General features: G+C 37.5%; 1 protein-coding gene across 1 annotated transcript in view; it reads right to left on the reverse strand.

Moving 5' to 3' along the window:
- Window positions 1–27307, reverse strand: part of LOC126416914 (uncharacterized) — a 306432-nt gene that overhangs the window by 151669 nt on the left and 127456 nt on the right. Inside the window, exon 8 of the mRNA XM_050084797.1 lies at window positions 5839–5981. Coding sequence (XP_049940754.1) covers window positions 5839–5981 — 143 coding nt within the window. The remainder of the gene's footprint in view (window positions 1–5838; window positions 5982–27307) is intronic.

Raw genomic sequence — 27307 nt, forward strand, 5'->3', positions numbered from 1 at the left:
TTGAATAGTAGCAGTTTTTCCAAAGGTACGCTGTCACAGACTTTTTAAAGCTTTGTAGTTCAGGAAGAGATTTTAAATTTCTTGGTAATCTGTTGTAAAGTTTTGTTCCAGCATGATATATATCTTTTTGGCGTAATGTGGTGTTACAATGATTAACATTTATGTCACTGTCTGACCTGGTTCTGTAATCATGGACACTTTTGTTTTGAGGAAAAAGGTTTTCTTTTCTCAGTATGCTTTTTTTGACATGCATGACTACTTCCAGTATATAAATGCAGGGAAGGGGTAGGATCTTTACATCTTTAAAGAAAGGTTTGCATAGTTTTCTGCTGCTCACTTGTTTCATTATTCTTATAATTGCCTTTTGTTTTCTGAAAACTGTTATGGCCTGGTGAACATTTCCCCAGAAAATGATACTGTACTTCAGTACTGAATGTACACAAACAAAGTATACAGCCCTAACTGTTTCTGCACTGGTATTGTTGCAGAGAATTCTTACTACATAGCTAATTTTTGCTAGTGTTGAATTTAGGGATGTGATATGAGTGCTCCATTTAAGATTTTCCTAGATATGAATCCCAAGAAATTTAGTTTCATTGACAGCACTAAGGTTTTGGTTATCTATACATATTACAGGTTGTGCCAGATTTTTATTTTGATCAGTCTGGAAATTCATGAATACCGTTTTTTGGGGATTAACTATTAGCCTGTTTCTGGTAAGCCATTCAGACACTCCTTTTGTAATATCTTTTGCAGATGCAGTAAGATTTTCTTCTTTATTCCCTTCAATCAATAGACTGGGTCATCTGCAAACAGTACTGGTTCAGAATCGCTAACGTGTGATGGGAAATCATTAATGTAGAAAAAAAAAAAAAAAAAAAAAAGAAAAAAGAAAGGGACCCAAAATGGAGCCCTGTGGAACATCATGACTTAGTCCACATGGTTCTGAAAGGTGTACCTGGAGTTCATTTCCTTCCATGTACTTAATTTCGGTTACCTGAGACCAATATTCCAAATATGATTTAATCCACTGATTTGACACACCTCTTACACCATATCATTCAAGCTTCCTCAGGAGTATAGAACGAGCAATCACATCAAAAGCTTTTGTTAGGTCCAAGAATTAACCTGAGATGTTTCTGTGGTTACCACTGCATTTAAGAAATGGCTTATCAGACTGAAAGTGGCTGTTTCAATTGATCGCTGTGGTCTGAAGCCATGTTGACATCCAGAAATAATATTATTCTTGTCAAAGAATGTAATTAGTTTTGAAAGGAACACTTTTTCAATAATTTTTGAAAACCCTGCCAATAGAGACACAGGCCTATAGTTACCCATACATTGATGATCAGCTTTTTTATATAGGGGTATTACTTTTGCCATTTTCAGTTGCTGAGGGAAGTCACCACATGATAAGGATGAATTGCATATGTCCAATAAAGGCGAATGTATATGTATTGCTGTTATTTTTATAATATAATCTGGAATATCATCAATACCAGTTGAATACTTACTCTTCAGTGAATTAATGGTATTTAGGACATCTGTTGGGCCTATTGGACTGAGGAACATGGATATATTATGTATTTCAATAGATGAAAGTTCTTTCCACGTTGTATTAAGTGGATTTCCAAATTTTTCCTTCACTAATTTTCCAGAAACAGTTGCATAATAAGAATTGAAACTGTTTGCAACTGCCCTAGGGTCAGTGAAATTCTTGCCATCATGTGATATCACAATATTTTTGTGAGTTGTCTTCTTCCCTGTAAGATCCTGCACAGCTTCCCACATAGACTTAGTTTTATTGGATGACTTCATAATATGTTTGTGATTTTCCTTAATTTTTGCCTCTTTTATGACATGTTTCAAAAATATTTTTTGAAATAATTAATAAATTCTGGGCTGCTGTGAGTTTTTGACTGCAGAAAAAGTTCCTGCTTCCTTTTACAAGATACTCTAATGCCTGATGTAATCCAGTTTTTGAATCTATCTGTGCTTTTGGAGATCACTATCCTTTATGGAAAAGCTATGTCAAACTTATGCTTGAAAATGTTCAAAAAATTTTCCATCTTTTCGTTGGTAATAGAGGTATCATATACTTCTCTCCAAGATTGTTCACTGATTAGGTACTGGAAGTATTCAATATTTTTCCTACTATAAATCCTTTTATGGATAACACATCTGATCAAGGAGAGTGACACTAGTTTTTGTTACATGTGTTGGAGAGCTAACAGTCAGGTAAAGATTGTAGGCTTTTATAATATTTAAAAATGTTTCCCTGTGAGGGCTATGGCTCAGAAAGTCAATATTAAAATTCCCACAGAGTACCGCTGTTTTCCCAGTTGTCTGAAGTTTACCTAAAGCAAGGTCCAATTTTTTTTTAAAAAAAAAAAAAAAAAAAAACACTGGCTGGTGTGCATGGACCTGTCTAACATGCTTACATTTATTAAGTTCACATACAGAAACTTTTTGCATACAGCATCTATCTCTTTCTTTACTCTTTCTATTAATTTATGAACACATGACCAAGGAGGTAGGTCGTATCTGTGTGGTTGACTTACAACAGCTACATTTGTGTTGCCTAATTTGGGTAGCACACTGTCAAGAACAGTGTTGAGTTCAGTACCTTTATGTCTGGCAACATCATTTGCACCTGCACAAATTACGACACAGTCTTTTGGGTTAAGGTATTCACATGATTTTATCACTATTTTTGTCACTTCTGCAACACCTGCTCTTGGTTTGACAAAGGTTTGGACATTTGCGTTAGTTTATGTAATGTTATTGTGTAATATTTGGTTGTTTTGTGGAATTTTTACAAAGGAATGACTTATCAGTTTGATTACTAGCACAAATGATGGCTAAATAAATATGTATCCTGTCTTATTTCAGTTCAGCTGCAAATGCAAGCATTCATGTGCTTGTGCTCCATATAAACAAAGAAAAGTTCTTTTCCAAGACTTTCATGCTCTCAAAGATTATGTGAAACAAAACTCCTATTTGATGGGTTTGATGATCATTAAAAGTGTGAACAGAAGGTGTCATGGTCAGTATGAAGAACCCAATGACAGCAGACGGTAAGCTACAGTTTTTGTTACTCATTTCCAGATGGAAAGGGTGACATTTTACTGGTCTGTAAGAACACTTTTATGGATGTTTTTGCAATAGCAAAATGCAGAATCTAAACTGTTGTGTCTGCAAAGAAGAAAGGTGAAACAGTGTTCAGAGAAAAGTGGTGTAATAAAGCACAAAGAAGTTCACAGAAGCAGATTTTGGAGCATGTCAATTCATTCTCAAGGAATGAGAGTCATTATGGAAGAAGAAATAGTAAAAAGGACTATTTGAGCCAAGATTTGAACGTTAGCAGGCTTTACTGTGACTTTGAGGATATATATTCAGACTATAAAATTACGTGTAAGTTTTATTATAAAACCTTTAAAAGTTTTCCTGCAAATTTCATTCCATTGACTATGCATTGATACTTGCTCTAAATGTGACTTTCTATCAGTCAAGCTGTGAGCAAAACCTGGCAACAGAAAAGCAAAAACTGCTTTAGAAATACACCACATAAAAGCTGAGAAAGCAAGAGAAGCAATTAAAGAAGATACTATATCTTCTCAGCTTCCTAATATTGATATGACCATGTGTTGAATATATCTCGAACAAGTGTTATCTGTTCCTTTTCTAACCCACAGTCAGATGTATTATTCGAGTCACCTTTCATGCTACAATCTGTGTGTTCATGCTCGCGACAAAAATAAGGGGGTTAATGTTTTTGTGGCTGAGGCAGCAATGAAATTGCTTCATGCCTCCTCCTCCTTAAACCACTTAGTAGATCTGAGTGTTGTAGGAAACAGAAGCTTACCATCTTGTCTGATAACTGCATTGGCCAGAATAAGAATAAAATTATGATTTTCTTTGGATTTATTTGACAGTTCTAGGAAAGTGTGATGAGATAAACCATAAATTTTTGGTCTTTGGCCATTCATTTATGTCATGTGACAGAGATTTTTCCCCACATTGAAAAACATAAGAGACTGGAAGGCTTTCAAGTACCTATGGATCTTGTAAAACTTATAGAGAATGCGACACCTAACAATCCATTTGTGGTTACTATGCTCCAGCCTGAATAGTTTTTTTTTATTTAAAAAAAGCAGCCAATACACATATTAACACAACTAAAGTAAATATTTCCAAATGTAGACAGATTTAACTGAATAAAAACGTTCATGGCATCGTGAAGATGAGAACAATGTTCAACAAACTTGAAGAGTGGAGCACCTGTAATATTTTCAAGAAAGGGGTTACCACTGATATAAAAACGAACTTTATTTTATTATGACAAAATGTACAAGTGTGAAAAAGGATCTGCAACAGATGCTACCAAATCTGAAAGAAGCTGATAGAACATTTTTCGAATGGTTGATCAATTAAAATTGATTTTGTAATTTGCAATATTAAATATATTGTTTAAAAGAGTGTAATCATGTGATAGTATATCTGTAAAATTTTTGGTATTAAAAAAACTGATATGGTAAACGCTTGAGGTTTCTTTCATTGGCACATATCTCATTTTTGCTGATAACTGCATGGCATTTAGCACTTTCTGAATTCTTCGGAATAATATATTTATTTTCATTGATAAAATGAAGGGAACTTAAAACATTTTTGCAATAATTGCATCACTCTTACTGTGCACAACAAATAAAAAATATTGTTCAGATTTTTTCATTAAAGTATTTTTGTCAAAACAAACAGAATTGATTAACTCAGAATCAGTTTTTGACATTTAGCCTGTTAATGATTTCCACTCTACATTTATGGTCTCTGCTCAATAATTCTATTAACCTTTATGTTTTTCAACATTCTTGGAAACTCAAAATCTACCCTTATACACTCTTTGGCAGGTCCCCTAATATTCAAATGCCGACTTGTGTCAGGCCTGGTGATAGTCCCCCTGGGAAAATCCTGATTCAGTTGTGTGACTCATAGCACAGAATGAAATAAATGTTTGTTGGCTGGCTTGTGTCTGTCCAATCATTTAATTAACTTGATGTCAGGAATCAGATGCATTGATAGCTGCCCTACCATGGAATACAGATGCTACCTGATACTTTTTGGTGGCTGTTTCAGTCTCTGATGTTGGAAAGTCACATCTACAACTTACAAATTAAATTGACAACTCCAGCATGTTGTATAGTTGTATACATGAGTTTCTTTAAACATTTGAAACAGAATGTGCAAAGATTACTAAATACGCTATAAAAAAAAAAAAAATGAAATGATCATATGGCAAGGTTGGCCGGGAGGTCCCATTTGGGATCGGCCACCAAGTGCAAGTCTTATTTCAGTCAGCGCCACATTGGATGACTTTTGGCCAACGATGAGGATGAAATGATGATGAGGACTTCACAACACCCAGTCCATGAGTGGAGAAAAGCTCCAAGCCGGCTGGGAATCAAACCTGGGCCCAGTGCATGGGAGGCAAGCACGTTACCTCCCAGCTAAGCAGGTGGACACTAAACACACTATAACCTCAGATTTAAGATATCAGACATCATGAAGTATGCTTCACTGTCCATGAACCAAAGTGCAGGTAATAAATAAATGAACCTGTTCCAATATTGCCTTGGTTGTGTCTCATAATGGAGAGATTGAGTCTTTGAACAGCTACCTCATGTACTTAGCAAACATTTCGTTTTTACATCATTCAGTTAATATGAATAATAGAAGTGTCACTCATTGTAAATTCTGATACTATGAATATTGGCACTCTGCATGTGTTCCCTGATTTGAACTTCATTTCTTAAGATTATTATATTTGATGTAAACATTTACCTTAATGTAAACTCATGCCAGTGGTGATAAGAAAGAGCAGAAGAGGCATTCTTCTTCTGAAGTGAAGTCTCCTGAAGTTTACCACCCTCTTCTTCTCTCAAAATTATGGCTGTCATATTATCTGCCTTGTTCTGAATTAATACCTATAATGAACAAATGTTCTAATTCTCATCTTCCAATGAGTATTGCATACACCAAAGACTCATTTTAAACAGTAGCAACTTTCTCCACAGTAAAACTTCAATTAAATATTTGCAGGTACATCAAGAAATGAACTGAGAACTTGTTTTAATATAAATAAGTATTGACTCATGTAATGCAGATGGTTCCCAGGCAGTCACTTTAGCCTACAAGTCAAGTGTAGCTATTGTGGCTTAGTTAACTGAGAACATTTCTCATGTTGACTGTGTGACAAAGTGGTTTGAAGATTATATTTATTCCAGTTTTGGTGTCTAAGCAATGGACAAGCTGTGATAACATTTTGGATGTTGGAAACTGATAGCTGATACTGTTTGGGTGCTGTCAAAATTGTTTCACTGATTCCATCATTAATTGATGATATGAAATCAAAATACTAGTGGCTGTTTGGACTCCAGGAAAATGAATGAAATTTAAACCACAGAACAAGCAGCACAAGTAATGTCACATAAACCTTGAAATTTGTGTAATGAGTTTACTGTCGTCTACTGTTGCTATATTGCTTCCAGATGAAAATGACAAAAATAGCATGTCCACACAACATACAGCAGCAAGGGATATACAAATACAACATTTTCTGCAGAGCATAGTCAAGACAGAAATGTCACATGCTGAAATACTGTTTGGTATTCTATTCACTTTCAAAAGGTCAAATTGAATACAGAGTATGGGACAAGAAAATTATTGACTGAAAAGAATAATCATGATTTTGAAATTACTGTTTGATAAAAACAGCTGTTTGCCTCCAAGAGACAGTCTTACAATACTTTGAAGGGTTCTATTTAAAGCTTAAAGATTGCAAATAAAGAAAGGGAATAAACATTTTAATCCTCTCATCAGGTTATGGTCTGAATAAATGAGCATTTTTAATGACTTTTTTCATTTTATGAACACCTTTAAAATGTGTACCAATTAACTATTATTTTACCAGAGAATAAGGCCAGATTATCATCATAAATACTGCCACTAATCACATTCAAGTTGACATCTTTATACTGCTCAACAACTGCCATAATTTCTTTTTTCAAGGAGAAAATTTGAAAAATCCATAGTACATAGACAAGTAATTGATATCCCGTAAAATCTTGAGGTAGAGCCAACAGGTTCATAGAAGGCCAGTGGTATTTACACTTCATTATCTGGTGGTCTGTGGTGCAGGCAGCTACAAATCTTGAGACCAAAAATACAGTTTAATGGTGTTGATTGTAAAACAAAAATAATTAAAAAACATTTACCAAGTGGTGCAGGCAGCTACAGATCTTGAGACCAAAAATACAGTTTAATGGTGTTGATTGTAAAAAAAAATAATTAAAAAACATTTACCGAGTACATCAAAACTGTGGAGAGGCAGTGACCCAGCATGCTAATGAACAGTTGATTGTCAGTCTTAATAGCTGAGAATTGTGAAAGGTGTATTAGTTTCATTCAAGGTATTTTAATAAAAAAATAACAGAGAAAAGTACACATGCATGAACACACACACACACACACACACACACACACACACACACACACACACACACACACACACACAGAGAGAGAGAGAGCAAGCAGTCAAATAGACATCATCAAGCTTTCTTTCAATATGCTCAGCTGTCAGCAGGAGGTTCGGCAAATAAAAATATACATATGTAAGACAGAAATAAGAACAGAATTTATTTCATTATATTTTCTATCTTCTCTCATCACAACAGTCTCTCTTTTGTTATTACCACCATTTCAGTTTCAGTGCACTTTTTGTTCCATTACATTTACATTTTAATTAATACTCTAGGGTTTTATCAAAACTTGACATTTTTACTGATATATAACTGCACTGTTTCTCTCAGGCTTCATTATGAAATTTATTACAATTTCCACTGAATCAATTCATTCTCCATGTTCCTCTCTGGATGCACTAAGGCCCTTTGCTCTGAAAGATTACATTTACTTCCTTAGCTTTGACTGGTATTTGGCTGTTATTAACTCGTAAATGATTTGCAGATTAGCACTGAAACACAATTTCTGAAGGTTGGAAGATAATGACTGAAATTTTTCTTAAAATGAATTTTGGTGGCTTCCTTGTTTATTGCATCCTCCATAATGGTGTGGTCAAAATGTGCACAGAGATATCCAGATGAATTATTACCGGCTTCACCATCTCAAGCTTACCACAATTTAAGAGTTGTTTTCACCAGACACATTTTGTTTTTATTTATAAAGCATCTTAAGTGGTCATGGGTCTTTTGCCTCATGTTTACATGTTCTGAACTCCACTAGTTTTTCCGTCAGTGTTAGCAGAAGCTGAAGTCGAAAGAAACATGGCTGCACATTCACTTTTTGCAATTTTTTGGCTTTTATGAAATTGCTTATTCTTTGGTTGTATTTATGTTTTTTTCCATTTCAGCTCGCTTTTATAAGCTTCAAAAGACAAACAGTACTGTAGTTTTACATTTTCCAGCATAAGCACATGGTCATTCAAACAAACACATTAAGCATATTATATTTTCCTGCCATGTTTCACTACATTGGGAATCTCCTCACTATGGATCTATGACACAAGCAACACATTTAATTTTTAAAAAAGTTTTTACAGTATGAAATGGGTCCTCTGAAACACCTGCCATTATTGAATGTTGGGCTCCATAAGGTTCCCTTTCTGTGCAGCAACCATGGAATATGAAATTATAAGTAATGGAGCAACCAGTCACGGAAACATAATTTATTTATCTTGCTGCAGATCGATTTTGACTGATATCAGTCATCATTGGCAGATTTGCACTGAATCAATTCATTCTCCATGTTCCTCTCTTAATGCCCAAGAGTCCTTTGTTCTGAAAGATTATATTTACGTCCTTTACTTTGACTGGTATTTGGCTGTTATTAACTCATAAATGATTTGCAGATCAGCACTGAAACACAATTTCTGTAGGTTGGAAGATAATGACTGAAATTTCTTTTAAAGTGAATTTTTGTGGCTTCCTTGTTTATTGCATATTGTATAATGGCGTGGTCAAAATGTGGACAGAGATTTCCAGATGAATTATTACCGGCTTCACCATCTCAAACTTACCACCTGTTGTTGTTGTGGTCTTCAGTACAGAGACTGGTTTGATGCAGCTCTCCAAGCTACTCTATCCTGTGCAAACTTCTTCATCTCCCAGTACCTACTGCAACCTACATCCTTCTGCATCTCCTTAGTGTATTCATCTCTTGGTCTCCCTCTACAATTTTTACTCTCCATGCTGCCCTCCAATACTAAATTGGTGATCCCTTGATGCCTCAGAACTTGTTCTACCAACCGATCCCTTCTTCTAGTCAAGGTGTGCCACAAATTTCTCTTCTCCCTAATTCTATTCAATACCTCCTCATTAGTTATGTGATCTACCCATCAAATCTTCAGCATTCTTCTGTAGCACAATTTGAAAGCTTCTATTCTCTTCTTGTCCAAACTATTTATTGGCCACGTTTAACTTCCATACATGGCTACACTCCATACAAATACTTTCAGAAACAACTTCCTGACACTTAAATCTATACTCAATGTTAAGAAATTTCTCTTCTTTAAAAACACATTCCTTTCCATTGACAGTCTACATTTTATATCCTCTCTACTTTGACCATAATCCATTATTTTGCTCCCCAAATAGCAAAATTCATTTACTACTTTAAGTGTCTCATTTCCTAATCTAATTCCTGCAGCAACAGCCAATTTAATTTGACTACATTCCATTATCCTCACTTTGCTTTTGTTGATGTTCATCTTATATCCTCCTTTCAAGACACTGTCCATTCCGTTCAGCTGCTCTTCCAAGTCCTTTGCTGTCTCTGACAGAATTACAATGTCATCAGCGAACCTCAAAGTTTTTATTTCTCCTCCATTGATTTTAATTCCTGCTCCAAATTTTTCTTTTGTTTCCTTTACTGCTTGCTCAATATACAGATTGAATAACATCAGGGATAGGCTACAACCCTGTCTCACTCCCTTCCCAACCGATGCTTCCCATTCATGCCCCTCGACTCTTATAACTACCATCTGGTTTCTGTACAAATTGTAAACAGCCTTTCACTCCCTGTATTTTACCCTTGCCACCTTCAGAATTTGAAAGAGAGTATTCCAGTCAACATTGCCAAAAGCTTTCTCTAAGTCTGCAAATGCTAGAAACATAGGTTTGCCTTTCCTTAATCAATTGTCTAAGATAAGTCGTAGGGTCAGTATTGTCTCATGTGTTCCAACATTTCTGTGGAATCCAAACTGATCTTCCCCAAGGTCAGCTTCTACCAGTTTTTACATTCATCTGTAAAGAATTCGTGTTAGTATTTTGCAGCGGTGGCTTATTAAACTGACAGTTCGGTAATTTTCACATCTGTCAACACCTGCTTTCTTTGTAATTGGAATTATTATATTCTTCTTGAAGTCTGAGGGTATTTCGCCTGTCTTATACATCTTGCTCACTAGATGGTAAGGGTTTTGTTAGGCCTGGCTCTCCCAAGGTTGTCAGTAGTTCTAATGGAATGTTGTCTACTCCCAGGGCCTTGTTTCGACTTTGGTCTCTCAGTGCTCTGTCAAACTCTTCACGCAGTAGCATATCTCCTATTTCATCTTCATCTACATTCTCTTCCATTCCCATAATATTGTCCTCAAGTACATCGCCCTTGTATAGACCCTCTATATACTCCTTCCACCTTTCTGCTTTCCCTTCTTTGCTTAGAACTGGGTTTCCAACTCAGCTCTTCATATCCATGCAAGTGGTTCTCTTTTCTCCAAACGTTTCTTTAATTTCATGGTAGGTAGTAATCTATCTTACCCCTAGTGATATGTGCCTCTACATCCTTATATTTGTCCTCTAGCCATCTCTGCTTAGCCAATTTGCACTTCCTGTTGATCTCATTTTTGAGACATTAGTATTCCTTTTTGCCTGTTTCATTTACTGCACTATTGTGTTTTCTCCTTTCATCAATTAAATTCAATATCTCTTCTGTTACCCAAAGATTTCTATTAGTCCTTATCTTTTTATCTACTTGATCCTCTGCTGCCTTCACTACTTCATCTTTCAAAGCTACGCATTCTTCTTCTACTGTATTTCTTTCCCCCATTCTTGTCGATCGTTCACTAATGCTCTCCCTGAAACTCTGTACAACCTTTGGTTCTTTCAGTTTATCCAGGTCCCATCTCCTCAAATCCCCACCTTTTTGCAGTTTTTAGTTTTAATCTACAGTTCATAACCAATAGATTGTGGTCAGAATCCACATCTGCCCCTGGAAATGTCTTACAATTTAAAACCTGGTTCCTGAATCTCTGTCTTACCATTATATAATCTATCTGAGACCTTCCAGTATCTCCAGGCTTCTTCCATGTATACAATCTTCTTTCATTATTCTTGAACCAAGTGTTAGCTATGATTAAGTTATGCTCTGTTCAAAATTCTTCCAGGTGGCTTCCTCTTTCATTTCCTTTTCCTACTATCGAGTTCAAGTCACCCATGACTATAAAATTTTCGTCTCCCTTCACTATCTGAGTAATTTCTTTTATCTCATCATAAATTTCATCAATCTCTTCATCATCTGCAGAGCTAGTTGGCTAGTTGTACTACTGTGGTAGGTGTGGGCTTCATATCTATCTTGGCCACAATAATGAGTTCACTACGCTGTTTGTAGTAGCTTACCCGCATTCCTATTTTCCTGTTCTTTATTAAACCTACTCCTGCATTACCCCTATTTGATTTTGTATTTATAACCCTGTTATCACCTGACCAGAAGTCTTGTTCCTCCTGCCACCGAACTTCACTAATTCCCACTATATCTAACTTTAACCTATCCATTTCCCTTTTTAAATTTTCTAACCTACCTGTGCAATTAAGGGATTTGACATTCCATGCTCTGATCTGTAGAATGCCAGTTTTCTTTCTCCTGATAACAATGTCCTCCTGAGTAGTCCCCACCTGGATATCCGAATGGGGGACTATTTTACCTCAGGAATATTTTACCCAAAAGGACGCCATCATCATTTAACCATACACTAAAGCTGCATGCCCTCGGGAAAAATTACGGCTGTAGTTTCCCCTTGCTTTCAACCGTTCGCAGTACCAGCACAGCAAGGCTGTTTTGATTAGTGTTACAAGGCGAGATCTGTCAATCATCCAGACTGTTGCCCCTGCAACTACTGAAAAGGCTGTTGCCCCCCTTCAGGAACCACACATTTATCTGTCCTCTCAACAGATACCCCTCCATTGTGGTTGCACCTATGGTATGGCTATTTGTATCGTTGAGGCATGCAAGCCTCCCCACCAACGGCAAGGTCCACGGTTCATGGAGGGCGTGTCAGTCATCGTCAGTGCATTTTTCTAACCGATACATGCCATAAGTAGAAGCACTGCCCTTAGCAGATTTCTATCATGATAGCTGGTTTTCACCATGTCAGTCATCATCAGTGCATTTTTCTAACCGATACATGCCATAAGTAGAAGCACTGACCTTGGAAGATTTCGATCATGATAGGTGGTTTTCACCTGTTGTTGTTGTTGTTGTGGTCTTCAGTCCTGAGACTGGTTTGATGCAGCTCTCCATGCTACTCTATCCTGCGCAAGCTTCTTCATCTCCCAGTACCTACTGCAACCTACATCCTTCTGAATCTGCTTAGTGTATTTATCTCTTGGTCTCCCCCTACGATTTTTACCCTCCATGCTGCCCTCTAATACTAAATTGGTGATCCCTTGATGCCTCAGAACATGTCCTACCAACCGATCCCTTCTTCTGGTCAAGTTGTGCCACAAACTCCTCTTCTCCCCAATCCTATTCAGTACCTCCTCATTAGTTATGAGATCTACCCATCTAATCTTCAGCATTCCTCTGTAGCACGACATTTCGAAAACTTCTATTCTCTTCTTGTCCAAACTATTTACCGTCCATGTTTCACTTCCATACATGGCTACAATCCAGACAAATACTTTCAGAAATGCCTTCCTGACACTTAAATCTATACTCGATGTTAACAAATTTCTCTTCTTCAGAAACGCTTTCCTTGCCATTGCCAGTCTACATTTTATATCCTCTCTACTTCGACCTTCATCAGTTATTTTGCTCCCCAAATAGCAAAACTCCTTTACTACTTTAAGTGTCTCATTTCCTAATCTAATACCCTCAACATCACCCGACTTAATTCGACTACATTCCATTATCCTCGTTTTGCTTTTGTTGATGTTCATCTTATATCCTCCCTTCAAGACACCATCCATTCCGTTCAACTGCTCTTCCAAGTCCTTTGCTATCTCTGACAGAATTAGAATGTCGTCGGCGAACCTCAAAGTTTTTATTTCTTCTCCATGGATTTTAATACCTACTCCGAATTTTTCTTTTATTTCCTTTACTGCTTGCTCAATATACAGATTGAATAACATCGGGGAGAGGCTACAACCCTGTCTTACTACCTTCCCAACCACTGCTTCCCTTTCATGTCCCTCGACTCTTATAACTGCCATCTGGTTTCTGTACAAATTGTAAATAGCCTTTCGCTCCCTGTATTTAACCCCTGCCACCTTTAGAATTTGAAAAAGAGTATTCCAGTCAACATTGTCAAAAGCTTTCTCTAAGTCTACAAATGCTAGAAACGTAGGTTTGCCTTTCCTTAATCTTTCTTCTAAGATAAGTCATAAGGTCAGTATTGCCTCACGTGTTCCAGTATTTGTACGGAATCCAAACTGATCTTCCCGAGGTCGGCTTCTACTAGTTTTTCCATTCGTCTGTAAGGAATTCGTGTTAGTATTTTGCAGCTGTGGCTTATTAAACTGATTGTTCGGTAATTCTCACAGCTGTCAACACCTGCTTTCTTTGGGATTGGAATTATTATATTCTTCTTGAAGTCTGAGGGTATTTCGCCTGTTTCATACATCTTGCTCGCCAGATGGTAGAGTTTTGTCAGGACTGGCTCTCCCAAGGCCGTCAGTAGTTCCAATGGAATGTTGTCTACTCTGGGGGCCTTGTTTCGACTCAGGTCTTTCAGTGCTCTGTCAAACTCTTCACGCAGTATCATATCTCCCATTTCATCTTCATCTACCTCCTCTTCCATTTCCATAATATTGTCCTCAAGTACATCGCCCTTGTATAGACCCTCTATATACTCCTTCCACCTTTCTGCTTTCCCTTCTTTGCTTAGAACTGGGTTTCCATCTGAGCTCTTGATGTTCATGCAAGTGGTTCTCTTATCTCCAAAGGTCTCTTTAATTTTCCTGTAGGCAGTATCTATCTTACCCCTAGTGAGATAAGCCTCTACATCCTTACATTTGTCCTCTAGCCATCCCTGCTTAGCCATTTTGCACCTCCTGTCGATCTCATTTTTGAGACGTTGGTATTCCTTTATGCCTGCTTCATTTACTGCATTTTTATATGATTATTTAGAGAAATGCACTGATGATGACTGACATGGTGAAAACCACCTATCATGATAGAAATCTGCCAAGGGCAGTACTTCTACTTATGGTATGTATCGGTTAGAAAAATGCACTGATGATGATTGACATGGTGAAAACCACCTATCATGATAGAAATCTGCCAAGGGCAGTGCTTCTACTTACGGCATGTATCGGTTAGAAAAATGCACTGATGATGACTGACATGGTGCAAACCAGCTATCATGATAGAAATCTGCCAAGGGCAGTGCTTCTACTTACGGCATGTATCGGTTAGAGAAATGCACTGATGATGACTGACATGGTGAAGACCACCTATCATGATAGAAATCTGCCAAGGGAAGTACTTCTACTTATGGTATGTATTGGTTAGAAAAATGCACTGATGATGATCGACATGGTGAAAACCACCTATCATGATAGAAATCTGCCAAGGGCAGTACTTCTACTTATGGCATGTATCGGTTAGAAAAATGCACCAATGATGACTGATATCAGTCGAAATTGATCTGCAACAAGATAAATAAATTATGCTTCCATGACTGGTTGCTCCATTATTTATAATTTTATAATCTGCCATTATCACTGGCTGGTAAATACAGTTTTGTTTTATTCTATGTGGTTACAATCTAGAAAGCTTTTAATGCTGATGAAACAACATTTCATTTCACATGTTCATTAATTCTATTTCTAATGCCTGATTCAAGATTTGTTTCACTCTATTAATAGCTATATTCCTTTTCAGACTGTCTGTATCTCACTGAAAATGCTTTCCTCTTTTGATTTAGACAAATTTGCCATTCATGCATTTTTTTACTTTTCCCTTTTGCTCAGTGTGTAATAATAAAGTTCACCACCAAATTTTACATATAGATCTGATTTGAGCCTGGCTATGATGCTAAAACAGAAGTAATCATGAACATAAAACGCCTCTTCTGAATCCCACTGTGGGAGATGCATGCAATAGGAAACAGATGTGCCCATGTAGCCCAAAACAACAACATAACTTTATTACACAGTACCTTAAGTAACAGGAAGCAACTTCTGCAGTAATATCACTAAAGATCTCCTGATATGATAAAAGTTGACACCAAGCAAAGTGACAGTTTCTTGAATGTCTGTGCCATACCATTATGCTAACATAGGCACTCAGTTAAATACACTGTCTGTCCTAAATCAATCAGCTAGCACTGACATAGCCCAGAAAGGTCTATATGTAGGTGTGGTCCATAGTTGAAGCACTCATGAAAGCTCAACTGTCTGGGCATGGTACATGATGATGTATGTTCCGAATGGCATGTGCTGTTTTAGGAGAAATAAAACTGTTGTTAGTGGGACCAAATGCACTCTTAACTACTGGCCCAGAGAACTGTAAACATGAACTCCACATGTTAAAAGACTGCTGAGTGGCTGGACAATATCCTATAAATCTGTCTGGAAGAAGAATGCCATATAATGTAATAATGTCATGTGACACACGAGGGTAAGCAACTGTTTTTGATGGCAGCATTGGTGCCACCAGATAGTGCAACAGCTGCTGCAGTTGTGATGTACTGAGGTTGAGCTGCAGACACCTTGGCTGGTGGCAACCTGCAGCAATCTGCTGAGTCAGTGGTGGCTGGATCAAAAGATTAGCCACAGTTACTACATCCCCCTTCCCTATAGAGCAGGTGATGGAGCTAATTTGCTGCGTAGTCAGTGGCTGTGAAATAGGTGCCTCCTAAGGATAGGGCAAATGAGGAAATGGTGGTTTTTTTGGGAAGAAGCAAACCTGAAAACAAGAACCAAGTCTGGTCATTTTAGAGAAAATGGCACCCACAATGCAAAAGATGGCATGACCTGGTGGGGCTGACTTGCAGCCATATTTTCAGAACAGGAGTGCCAGGGACGTCCAATGGAAGTTTCATGTAGTGTGCCCCAGAGTGGTAAGGAAGGCACTCTGTGGAGAGTAGGAGTACCAGAGACATCCACAACTGGAATTGTTAAGGGCCAGCAACCAGGATATTCATGCTGTATAGGTATCTGTTGGGGGACAAACTAAGTGCATAAGGCAAGCATGGCCCATACTCCTTGGAGAAGAAGCCCAGGAGAGGAAGCAGCGTTCTGAGGATGTGGTCTGAAAGTCGGCAAAAGGCAAAAGGATGGCTGAACAAAAGGCAGTGTGCCTCAAGGACAATGGCTGAACAAAAGGCAGTGTGTTTCAAGGACACAAGGTGTGATCAACAGAGTCAACAGAGAATGTAGTGTAGCTCTCATTGACTGCAAGTGGAGGACACAAAGGAGGCAGGAGCCAAGGGCAAAGGACAAAGAGAGGGTCAGATGGAGGATGGTATTGTGCGGGCTAGTTACATAAGGGTTGGTGGTGAGGGCTTCAGAGGTGCTGCAACCTCAAAGAGGCACTATTGGCACTGGAACCTGAAGAGGTGCTGGGCCAATGGAGGTGCCACAGCCAGTAGAGAAACCAGGTTGTTGCAGGTGCCAGGTCTGGTGGAGGGGCTGTACCCAAAGGGGCAGTGCAGGAGACTGAGCTACCAGAGGAGACCAAAAGACACTCAATGGGGAAAGCAGTGCCCTGGAGGCTGTGTGTCAGCCACACAAGGAGGGCAGGCCATGACACCAAGGCATCATCACACCCCAGAGGGTCTTGGCCTGATGTGTCATCAATACGTGCAAGCTGCCGGAAGAGAGAAGTCCAGAGGTACACTGTAAGTGCTGGACACACACCTGTGTGTCAGCCACACAAGGAGGGCAGGCCATGACACCAAGGCATCATCACACCCCAGAGGGTCTTGGCCTGATGTGTCATCAATACGTGCAAGCTGCCAGAAGAGAAGTCCATAGGTACACTGTAAGTGCTGGACTGGAGGCAGATGCTGTGATGACAGAGCCCACTGCACAATGTACCAAATAAATAAAGGTATGGAGGAACTGCTGTATTGGCTGCCCTGTGGCTACACAATCTGAGTCTGTGATAGGTCTCGTACTGAATAAGCCATGAGAAATGAGCAAAAGATACAAATCAGCACAACTGACAGTGATCTTTCTGCATAACTACTGAGACACATAATGCCCAAGAACTACAACTGCACAACCAAAACCATTGCACATTCTATCAATCCACACAAAAACACAATCTGAAAGTTAACTAACGTTGAGCCATCAGCAGCTACCAGTGACAAAACACCTCGTTTACCACCTCCAAATCACAAAGGAATATCAAAGAGAACATATAGTAATCCATGTCCCACACAGCCCACTGAAATGGAAAAAATGTACATATTGCATCAAGGCACCACACAGATTAAAATGTTTCTCAATATTTACAGTGAAACAACAGTAGCAGAATGGGAACAATGCAAGCAGATAACTCAGCAAAATATCATAGAAATTGAATAATGCACACCACCACTAGACAGGAGAAAGGCACAATTTGTAATAATATGGCATGTAATCATGTAACATGATAAAGCAAAAATTGTGCCCATGCAAATGAAGAGCCAAACACTCTGACTTAAGAGCAAATAGTAGAAAATAGCTAATGCACACAAAGCAATGTCCCTTACTGAAATCTGCATTTTCTTAATTGGAAAGCACAACAGATGCAATCACCACAGGTGATTCACAAGCAACAGCTAGTGAAAACAACTAGCCACAACTCCACAGAAGTAAGGAGGGGATGCACAAATCCAAGCAAGCCAAAAGAAACAGGCAACAACTACTGGTTGATCAGAATGATGAAAAATAATACTGCATGGAGCACACAAACACATGCACATGCACACACACACACACACACACACACACACACACACACACACACATAGGGAATGAAGCCCTGGAACCAAAACAGTCATCACTAAAAAGTGTATCCTCATCACCACTGATGAGACGAGAGCATTACAGAAATCAAGTTATAACCTCAGTGCCATTGTTGAGTCCCACTGTGGGAGGTGCATACTACAATGAGTAGATGTGCCCATGTATCCCCAAAATAAGAACAGAACTTTATTATACAGTATATTAAGCAATTACTGATCTGATAAGGGTTGGCACCAAACACCCTGATAGTTTCTCAAATCATGAGCCACTCCATTACGCTAACTTAGCCAACGTCCATTCTAAAACAGGTAGTACTGGCATGGCCTGGAAAGATCCATATGTGGGTGTCGTCCACAGCTGAAGCACTCTGAATATTCAGTGGTTTGGATGCAGTGTGGGAGGCCGTACACTTCGACTGGTGTGCACTGCACTCTGATGAGTCAAACTGTGATTGTGACCACTTGTGTGGTCAGATCTTGGCCCATAGAACTGTAGCTGTGAACTACAGATATTGACTGAGTGTCAAATGGCTAGGTGGCATCCTATAAAACTGTCTGGTGGACTGTAAAACTGTCTGGTGGAAGAATACCAAGAAATGGTGATAATGTCTCATGGCCCATGGAGGCGAGCTATTGCCAGCAATGGTAGCACTGTATTAAGCAGCTGAGGCACTACCAGATACCGCAATGGCTGCTCCATGTGTGTGTGCTGTGGTTGAGTTGCTACAACCTTGGCAGGTGGCAACCCATGGCACTCTGTTGTGTGGTTGGTGGTTAGCTCGAAAGGTATCAGCAACATTTACTACAGCATCTCAGTTTCCTTAGACCTTTATTGGACAATATAGGATACTGGAACAATAATGTATCATTGGAACAATAGTGTACCATTGGTACCCCAGAGAACTACTGTCGACTTTCAAAATTCAGTAGTATGTTTGACTGACACAAATATGTAACACTGACCACATAATTTTGCTGTTTTTCTTCATTAGGCTTTTGTTGTTCTGAACTGCCTATATCAAAAGCAGAAAAGCAATTCTGAAGGTATATAAGTATTACATGACTGGCAAGTCTAAATCTTTCCACATTAGTAGTTCAAAATCATGAATTTTTAGCATTTTTCTTCCAAAACAGTTTTGACTTGCTTGCCATGTCATAAAAGGAAGCATTTTATTAGCCTTTTTTTGCATACAGCTGACTTTGGGCCAAATTCTGTAATTTCTTGCTCATTGCTACACACATTTTGCCATTTTAACATGATACAATATTTTGCTGAGAGATAAAATCATATTTCTTATAATGTTTGTATCAAACCATAACTGAAAATATAGTCTTTTGTCCCTTAACATTATCATTAAATTTTCATATCTAAGAGACATCTATTGTCTGATATAAAACGTATACTCAATCATTGCTGTATGAAAGGAATTGCTGACTGATGAGAATATAAGTAAAGTTCTATGGAGAATGGATGTGATTTTTAGAAACAGAAGCACATGTGCATTCAGGGTGAGTCAGGAGGAAAGGTGCATGCTTTGACGGGTGACGGTATTAGTGATTCTGAACAGAAAACTTCATATGAACAACTGTCTTATTCTGAAAGGCTTCTGAGATAGAAAGCAGTTAATGTACATTGTTATTTATTTTCTGTAGTATTCAGACATTGTCATTGTTTACAATATACCACAACTGTGTAGAGGAAATTGAGATAAACAGTTTGATACAGGACACTTGTTATCTATCAAGTCTGGAAACTAGCTCAAATTGGCCTAAGCTACAGTGTATACATGTCATGTGACATTTCCAAAACTCTCGCACCCTCTTTGCACAAACTGTTAATTCCAGAGAAAAAAAATGAATAGGACCATTTTTGTGAGAAATTAAAGTAGTTTAAGTTTATGCTGCAACACATTTTCACTGCTGGTTGCAGTTTTTGAGTTATTCAAGAAAAATGTATAGAAGTGATACTAAATGTGTTCTATCTTGGGAACCATTCGGAATAGAGCATCTGTCCATATGAAGCTTTTGGTTAAGAATTACTAATAATGTCACAGCATTACCAAAGCTCTCCATCAGTATTGGAATAGCACCTCAGCATCAAATAAACCCTGTGTAAATTTGCATTACTGTGTAATCTATCACCTTGCATTATTTTATGTATTTACGTACTATCTATATTAATTTAAGTATATAATTGTACATTCAGTTTCCTTGTAGTGATTTTGTGTAATATTTACATGTATATCTGGACAATGCCCATACAATATTTATTGTCTGTGGAGGGATAATGAAATGAATGAATACCATAATGAGCACAATGACATCACCAACTCTTAGAATGTTTTCAAATCATAAAGAGACTTTTGGATACAGAAAATTTATGCACACTAAACTTGTCCACTGATGACCAAATCCTTAATTCAGATGATGAGGATGCGAAAGCCCTCTTGCCAATGAGAATGTCTGGATCCCCTTGTAAGAATCAAAAAACTGCAGCTACAGTTACAAGAAGAAAAAATTTGATTTAGATCAGTCATCTACTTATTGTGTCACAAAATTCTGGATACTGATACCCTTACTCCCTATGCTACTACAAGTAATGTCAAATTTTGCTACATTTTTGTAATTCAGTATAAATATTAAGTTAATACAATCTGTATTCTAATGCACTATAATTTTTATATAATTCATTTATATTTTCATAAAGATTGACCTGATATTTTGTTTTTTTCCTTCCATGTGGACTGAAGAAATGCTGTGGCCAACTTAAGTTCATTTGCTCTGGCTCATAAACTGCAAACAGCATAAAAAGATGAACTACAGGGTGTTGTGCAGCCACTGTTCTTTGATTCCCAATAATAACTTTTATTAATCAAATTAAACTTTAGAGTACCAGAGACCTCTTCAAGATTCAAACATCTATGATGTATATATGCACACTGAAGCAATGAATGAAAATTTGTACCAAGACCAGGATTCAAACCTGGATCTCCTGCTTGCTAGACAGATATGCTAACAGCTGCATCAACCTAGCATAGTGGGTTTGCACAACCACATGGACTACATTAGCACATATCCCTCCTCATTCCAAATTCCCATCTGCAACTCAGCCCACTGGTATTCCCCCTAAACTTGAACAGCACTGCAGAGGCTCTCCAATTTTATTGAAATAGCACCTCAGCACTGAATGAAAAGGAGGTTTTTTCCTGAAATGCAGGCATAAGTACCTTAAATCAAATGAAACTGCATGGTTCCAAGACCTTTTCACATCTCAAACATCTATGATGTACATATGCACACTGAAGCGGCAAATGAAAATTTGGACCACCACAGGGATTCATGACCTGGTCTCCTTCTCACTAGGCAGATGCACTAACCACTATGTCACACAGAAATAGTGGTTTTCCACAACTGCACAGACTACACTAGCACACCTTTCTCCTTAATTCCACTTATGCCTCAGCCCACTGGTATTCTCCATGAACTCAAACAGCATTGCAGAGGCTTCAATACAGTTGGAGAGCCATTTTGTTTGATGGCAAGGTACTATTCCAATATGGTTGGACAGTCTCTGCTATGTTGTTTGAGTTTAGGGGAAATACCAGTGGGCTGAGGAATGAATGAATTTTGGAGTGAGGAGGGAGGTGCACTAGGGTAATCTAAGCAGTTGTGCAAAGCTGCTGCGCCAGTGTGACGCAGTGGTTAGCACATCTGTCTAGTGAGCCAGAGGCCCGTGTTTGAATCCTGGCCTTGGTGCACATTTTCATTAATTGCTTCAGTCTGCATATATACATTATAGATGTTTGAGATTTCAAAATGTCTCTGGAACCATATAGTTTCATTTGCCTGGGTTTCAGGTAAGACACCCACTTCATTCGATGTTGAAGTTACAATAGTCGCCCTCCTCTAACATTACCTTTCTTTTTATATAGAAATAACCGATACCATGTACACTATCGATTCTTGTATAGGTAAACATTATATCAGCTGTCTAACTGAATGAACTTCAAATGATTTTCTGTATGATGTACTATATTTGTGGCTAAAATAAGTATACAGAAATTAATTTGTTAGTACTCTTTATGTACAGTTCAAAACACTCTTCTTCTAAAAATAATTGAAATTATGAAATTTCTGGTATGCTTAAAATTCATATTATTAATTGCACAATCTAATGCTAATTATTAAAATGTAATTCTGGACTCATTTATAAAATAATGATAGAAATTAGTAAAGATTCTTTTTGTGTCAAGAAAGTTTGTAAACTCTTTTGCTTTGTAAACTCTTAGAAATATTGTTAGTATCTCAGAAATTTAATAGTAGTGGGAAATTCTCTGATGGTCCCACTTCAAATTGAGCCCCAATAACTAATGGATATGAGTCTGGAGAGACCCCGGAAAGCAGTAGGTTTTCCAAAATTGTAATTATTTGTTTGTCTGTACGTGTACATCATATTTACTGATCTCTGTCCAAGTCAGATAATTCCTTTCAGTGCATGTTGTCTCTCTTTTCATTCTTTCTGTTTTTGTCTTAGAAAAATTTTGACAGCATTTTATTTTGCACTGAAAAAAACAGTCAAGTTCATTTTTCTTAGAATTACCTGATTTTTTTTTAAAAATGATCACTAAACCGACAGTTAAAAAAACTTTTTTTTGAGAGTGAAATAATACAAACTGTTTTCATTACAAGGCTAGACAATGTTATGAAAACACATCAAACGTCACTTCCTAGGTAGCTGAATGTGTGTGGGGTGCACATAAGGGTTTCTTAGATTTTGGGACTCTCCATCCAGTCCATGTAATGAGAGGTGTAGGAGACCCAAATGTGTCAGTATAAAATCCAAAGAATTGCCCCCTACTGTCTAGAGTATTAAAATCCTAGCGATTACTTCCCAAAGCATTCACAACACAATTTCAGAGTTTGAAGTGCTCCTAAAAAGCAATGGAAGTCACTAATATTATATACAGAAAGCTGACTAAACCATAAAATTGATAGGATTTAGATTTTTGGAGAACATTTTTGTGTATGTCAAAAGACTAGGCTAATGGTAAGTGGAGATGGTTACTTGTTGCAATAGAAAAGAAACTCAAATACACCAAGACAGCTGCTGAAGTTGCTTGTTAGCCTGTTTGGGCAAGACTCAGCATCAAAGATGAGCTCACAATTATAATCAGATCCTTCTATCAGCCATCAGACTTACCATCTGAGGTAACTGAAAACTCAAGAGTTAACCTAAATTCACTAGTATATTGAGTTCCCTAATCATATTGTCATTATTAGAGGTGACTTCAATAGTCTAACAATCGACTGAAAAAAATTAAAGTTTTGTAAGTGGTGGGCATGACAAGACTTCCTACAAAATCTTAACAGATGCCTTCTCTGGGAACTACATAGAATAAATAGTTTGGAAGCCCACTCATTATGAAAATATACTGGATCTAATGGTAACAGACAGATGTAAGCCCTAGGAGAATGTCTTCATAGAAACTGGTGTCAATGACTATGAGACAGTTGTAGCAACAATGATTACCACACACAATGAATTTGAAATACTGATTCTGAAGAAGTGCATGCAGAATAGTAATGAATAAGGTTTGAAAGAACAGATGATCCTGACCTTATCTACATGTACCTAGTAGAACAATTCCTGATGGGAGGGACCCTCCATGGTATACAGTCACAGTAAAAAAACTTCTAAAGAAAGAAAGACTACTGTGTAACAGGTGTAAAACAAAGCATGAGGCAATAGATAGAAAGATGCAGAATGTAACCTTTTTGGCTGTCAAAAGAGCAGCCCATGAAGCCCTCAATGACTACTGTAACAGAATATTTTAAAAAGATCTCACACAAAAACCAAAGAAATTCAGGTCATATGGATAGATTTTCAGTGGTACCAAAGTTAGGGCCCAGGCATTCATGGAGAATATAATGAAACTGTTCAACACAGCTCTTCAGAACATGATACAAAGGAATCAAAATTGTAAATTGTATATTTTCTATAGTTTTGATACAAATGTACACTGATGAAGCGTAATGCTGAAATAAAATTAACCATTTCCTGAGAAACATAATTATTTTTCTTTTTCTAATCTATTTTACAGTTTTGCTCATTTGAGAAGCAAGAATGTTCGGATTTAGTATTACAATCGTACTTATTTTTTCCATTATTATTATTATTATTTTTTTTTTTTTTTCAAAAAGATAAAATCAACAGCAGACTGTATGTCTTTGTACTTTCATTAAATATTACTCAACATAATTCTTTGCCCAAGGATATCGATTGTATTGATCATATGAACATATGTTTGTACTGAAAGTCTGGCCTCCACAGCCAGAGACAATGGTCATGTGCATGTGAGCTGTGTTTGTGAGAATGTATATATCAATGTCATCTAGTTCAGAAGAAGACCTTTTCACCAGAAGCCTACTTGTTCAGCAGTCATTTTGTTGTGCCTGTCTGTGACTCAGCATTTCCAACATATGGCAAGTAGTAATCTGTCCTTTTCATATTATTGTCATTATCCCATTCTGGATTTTCCATTCTTTGATTTTGCATCGAGACTGTTATATCGCTGATCTTGTTTCAATTGAAGTGTGTGCTATATTATTGCAAGAGACAATTGGAAGTTGGCAGTTCTTGTTAAGAAGTGTGTTAATTGTTGAAACCTGCATAGTATGAAATAAAATAATTTTGAAGAGAAAATATGTTACTGCTTCATGATGTTATTGACTTAATGTATACGTAAATATAATCTGGACACCTCTTTACACCTTTAGCATGAAGGCATCATTAACCTATGATGATTGTGCCAAGAACAAGAGTAACTTGCAACAAATGACAAGAAATAAGTCACATACAAAATACTTTTTACTGGTTCTCTGCTCTCTACTTAATGATCTTAATATCTGGAAGCCTATAATCCCCAATACACACACACACAGTAACTTCATAAAACTGGATTAATTAAAAATGTTTTAATTATATTTTGGTACTTGTTATGGTTCTAAAGTGAGTAGAGGGCTCAGAACGAGGCAGGAAGGGTAGCAAAGCAAGAGCACAAATGCTGAACTCTATCTTCAAGTGTTCCTTTAAAAAGAAAAACCCATGAGTCTTGCCCCAATTTAATTCTCACGCTGCTGCAAAGATGAGTGATATAGATTTTAGTCTCGGTGATGTTGAGAAACAATTGAAATTGTTAAAACTGAACAAAGCTCCTGGCCGCAATGAAATCCCTATCAAACAAATTCTATACCAAATTTGCTGCTGAGTTAGCTCCTCTTTTAACCTCATACTGAACAAAAGACTGTGCTCTGTAATTAGCAAAAAGGACAAGTCACAACTGTCTACAAGAATATTGTTAAAGTGTGCAGGACCAGTACCAAACAAGGATAACAGGGAATACTGACTGTATACAGAGAAGGGTGGCATGAATGGTCACAGGTTTGTTTGATCAATGGGAGACTGTCACAGTGTTGCTGAGGAAACTGAATTGGCAGACACCTCAAAAGAGTCACAAACTATCCCAAGGAAGCCTGCTTACAAAGTTTCAAGTACAAGATGTAAGTCATGACTCCAGGAATATACTACAATCCCATACGTGATACTTGCATAGGGATTGTGGGGGCAAGATCAGACTAATTAGAGCATGCACAGAGCATTTAAACATTCATTTTTCCCACTCTCCTAATATGAATGGAATAGGAAGAAGCCCTAATGACTGGTACAATAGGAAGTAATCTCTGCCACAAACCACACAGTGGTTTGCAGAATATGGATGCAGATGTAGATATTTTCTCTGATTTTTCAGCTGCCAACTTTTTTAGCAGAGCTCACTATCTGCACTTTCTCCTATTGAGTCAGAGACCCAGAAAATAATTCTCAGGCATCAATTTCATTATCATCTCCTCTCCCTCTTCCTCTCTGTCTTTTGCTCTCTCCTTTTTTATTGCCTGAAACATCAAAACAGAAAATAAAAAACAAATTCAATAGACACTGTGGTCCTAAGATTGACACAAATAAAAAGAGTCCCTTCAGAACTGGTTTTCTCCTTTTTGCAGTTGACTTATGGCAAAGCATTATTAATCAGTAAAATCTTTAGACACCATTGCTAGCCAGTGATGAGATTGTTAGAAAATAGACTTTCCTCATGTGCCACAATTAGACAAGACAAACTTTTTTTTTTCAGAATTGGAGTTGAAATTAGACAGAGGGCTAAGGCTCAATTAAACCAATTTCATGCAGTTTGGGATATACTCATACATAAATTAAACAATGGAAAGATCCAGATTAGATCAGATTAGCACTTGTTCCATAGGTCATGAATATGACACTTCATAATGATGTGGAACATGTCAGCTTAATAAAAGGTGTCTATCCAAGATATTACACTACACAAAATATTACATGATACTTAATTATTTTTTATTTATTTATTTATTTGGGGGGGGGGAGGGGGGGAATTACCCACTTACTATATCCAAAAATTCATCTAGTGAATAGAAGGAGTTGCCATTAAGAAATTGTTTTAATTTCCTTTTAAATGCTATATGGCTATCTGTCAGACTTTTGATGCTATTAGGTAAGTGACCAAAGACTTTTGTGGCAGCATAATTTACCCCTTTCTGAGCCAAAGTCAGATTTAACCTTGAGTAGTGAAGATCATCCTTTCTCGTAGTGTTGTAGGCATGTACACCGCTATTACTTTTGGATTTGTTCCGATTGTTAATAACAAATTTTGTAAGTGAATATACGTATTGTGAGGCTACAGTGAAGATCCCTAGCTCTTTAGATAAGTGTCTGCAGGATGATCTTGGATGAGCTCCAGTAATTATTCTGTTTACACACTTTTGTGCAATGAACACTCTTTTACTCAATGATGAGTTACCCCAGAATATGATGCCATGCAAAAGCAGAGAATGAAAATAGACATGGTAAGCTAATTTACTGAGATGTATATCGCCAAAATTTGCAATGACGCTAATAGCATAAGTAGCTGAACTCAAACGTTTCAGCAGATCTTCAGTGTGTTTTTCCCAGTTCAACCCCTCATCAATACGTGCACCTAGAAA

This window comes from Schistocerca serialis, chromosome 8 (genome assembly GCF_023864345.2).
Source record: "Schistocerca serialis cubense isolate TAMUIC-IGC-003099 chromosome 8, iqSchSeri2.2, whole genome shotgun sequence".
Lineage (NCBI taxonomy): Eukaryota > Metazoa > Arthropoda > Insecta > Orthoptera > Acrididae > Schistocerca > Schistocerca serialis.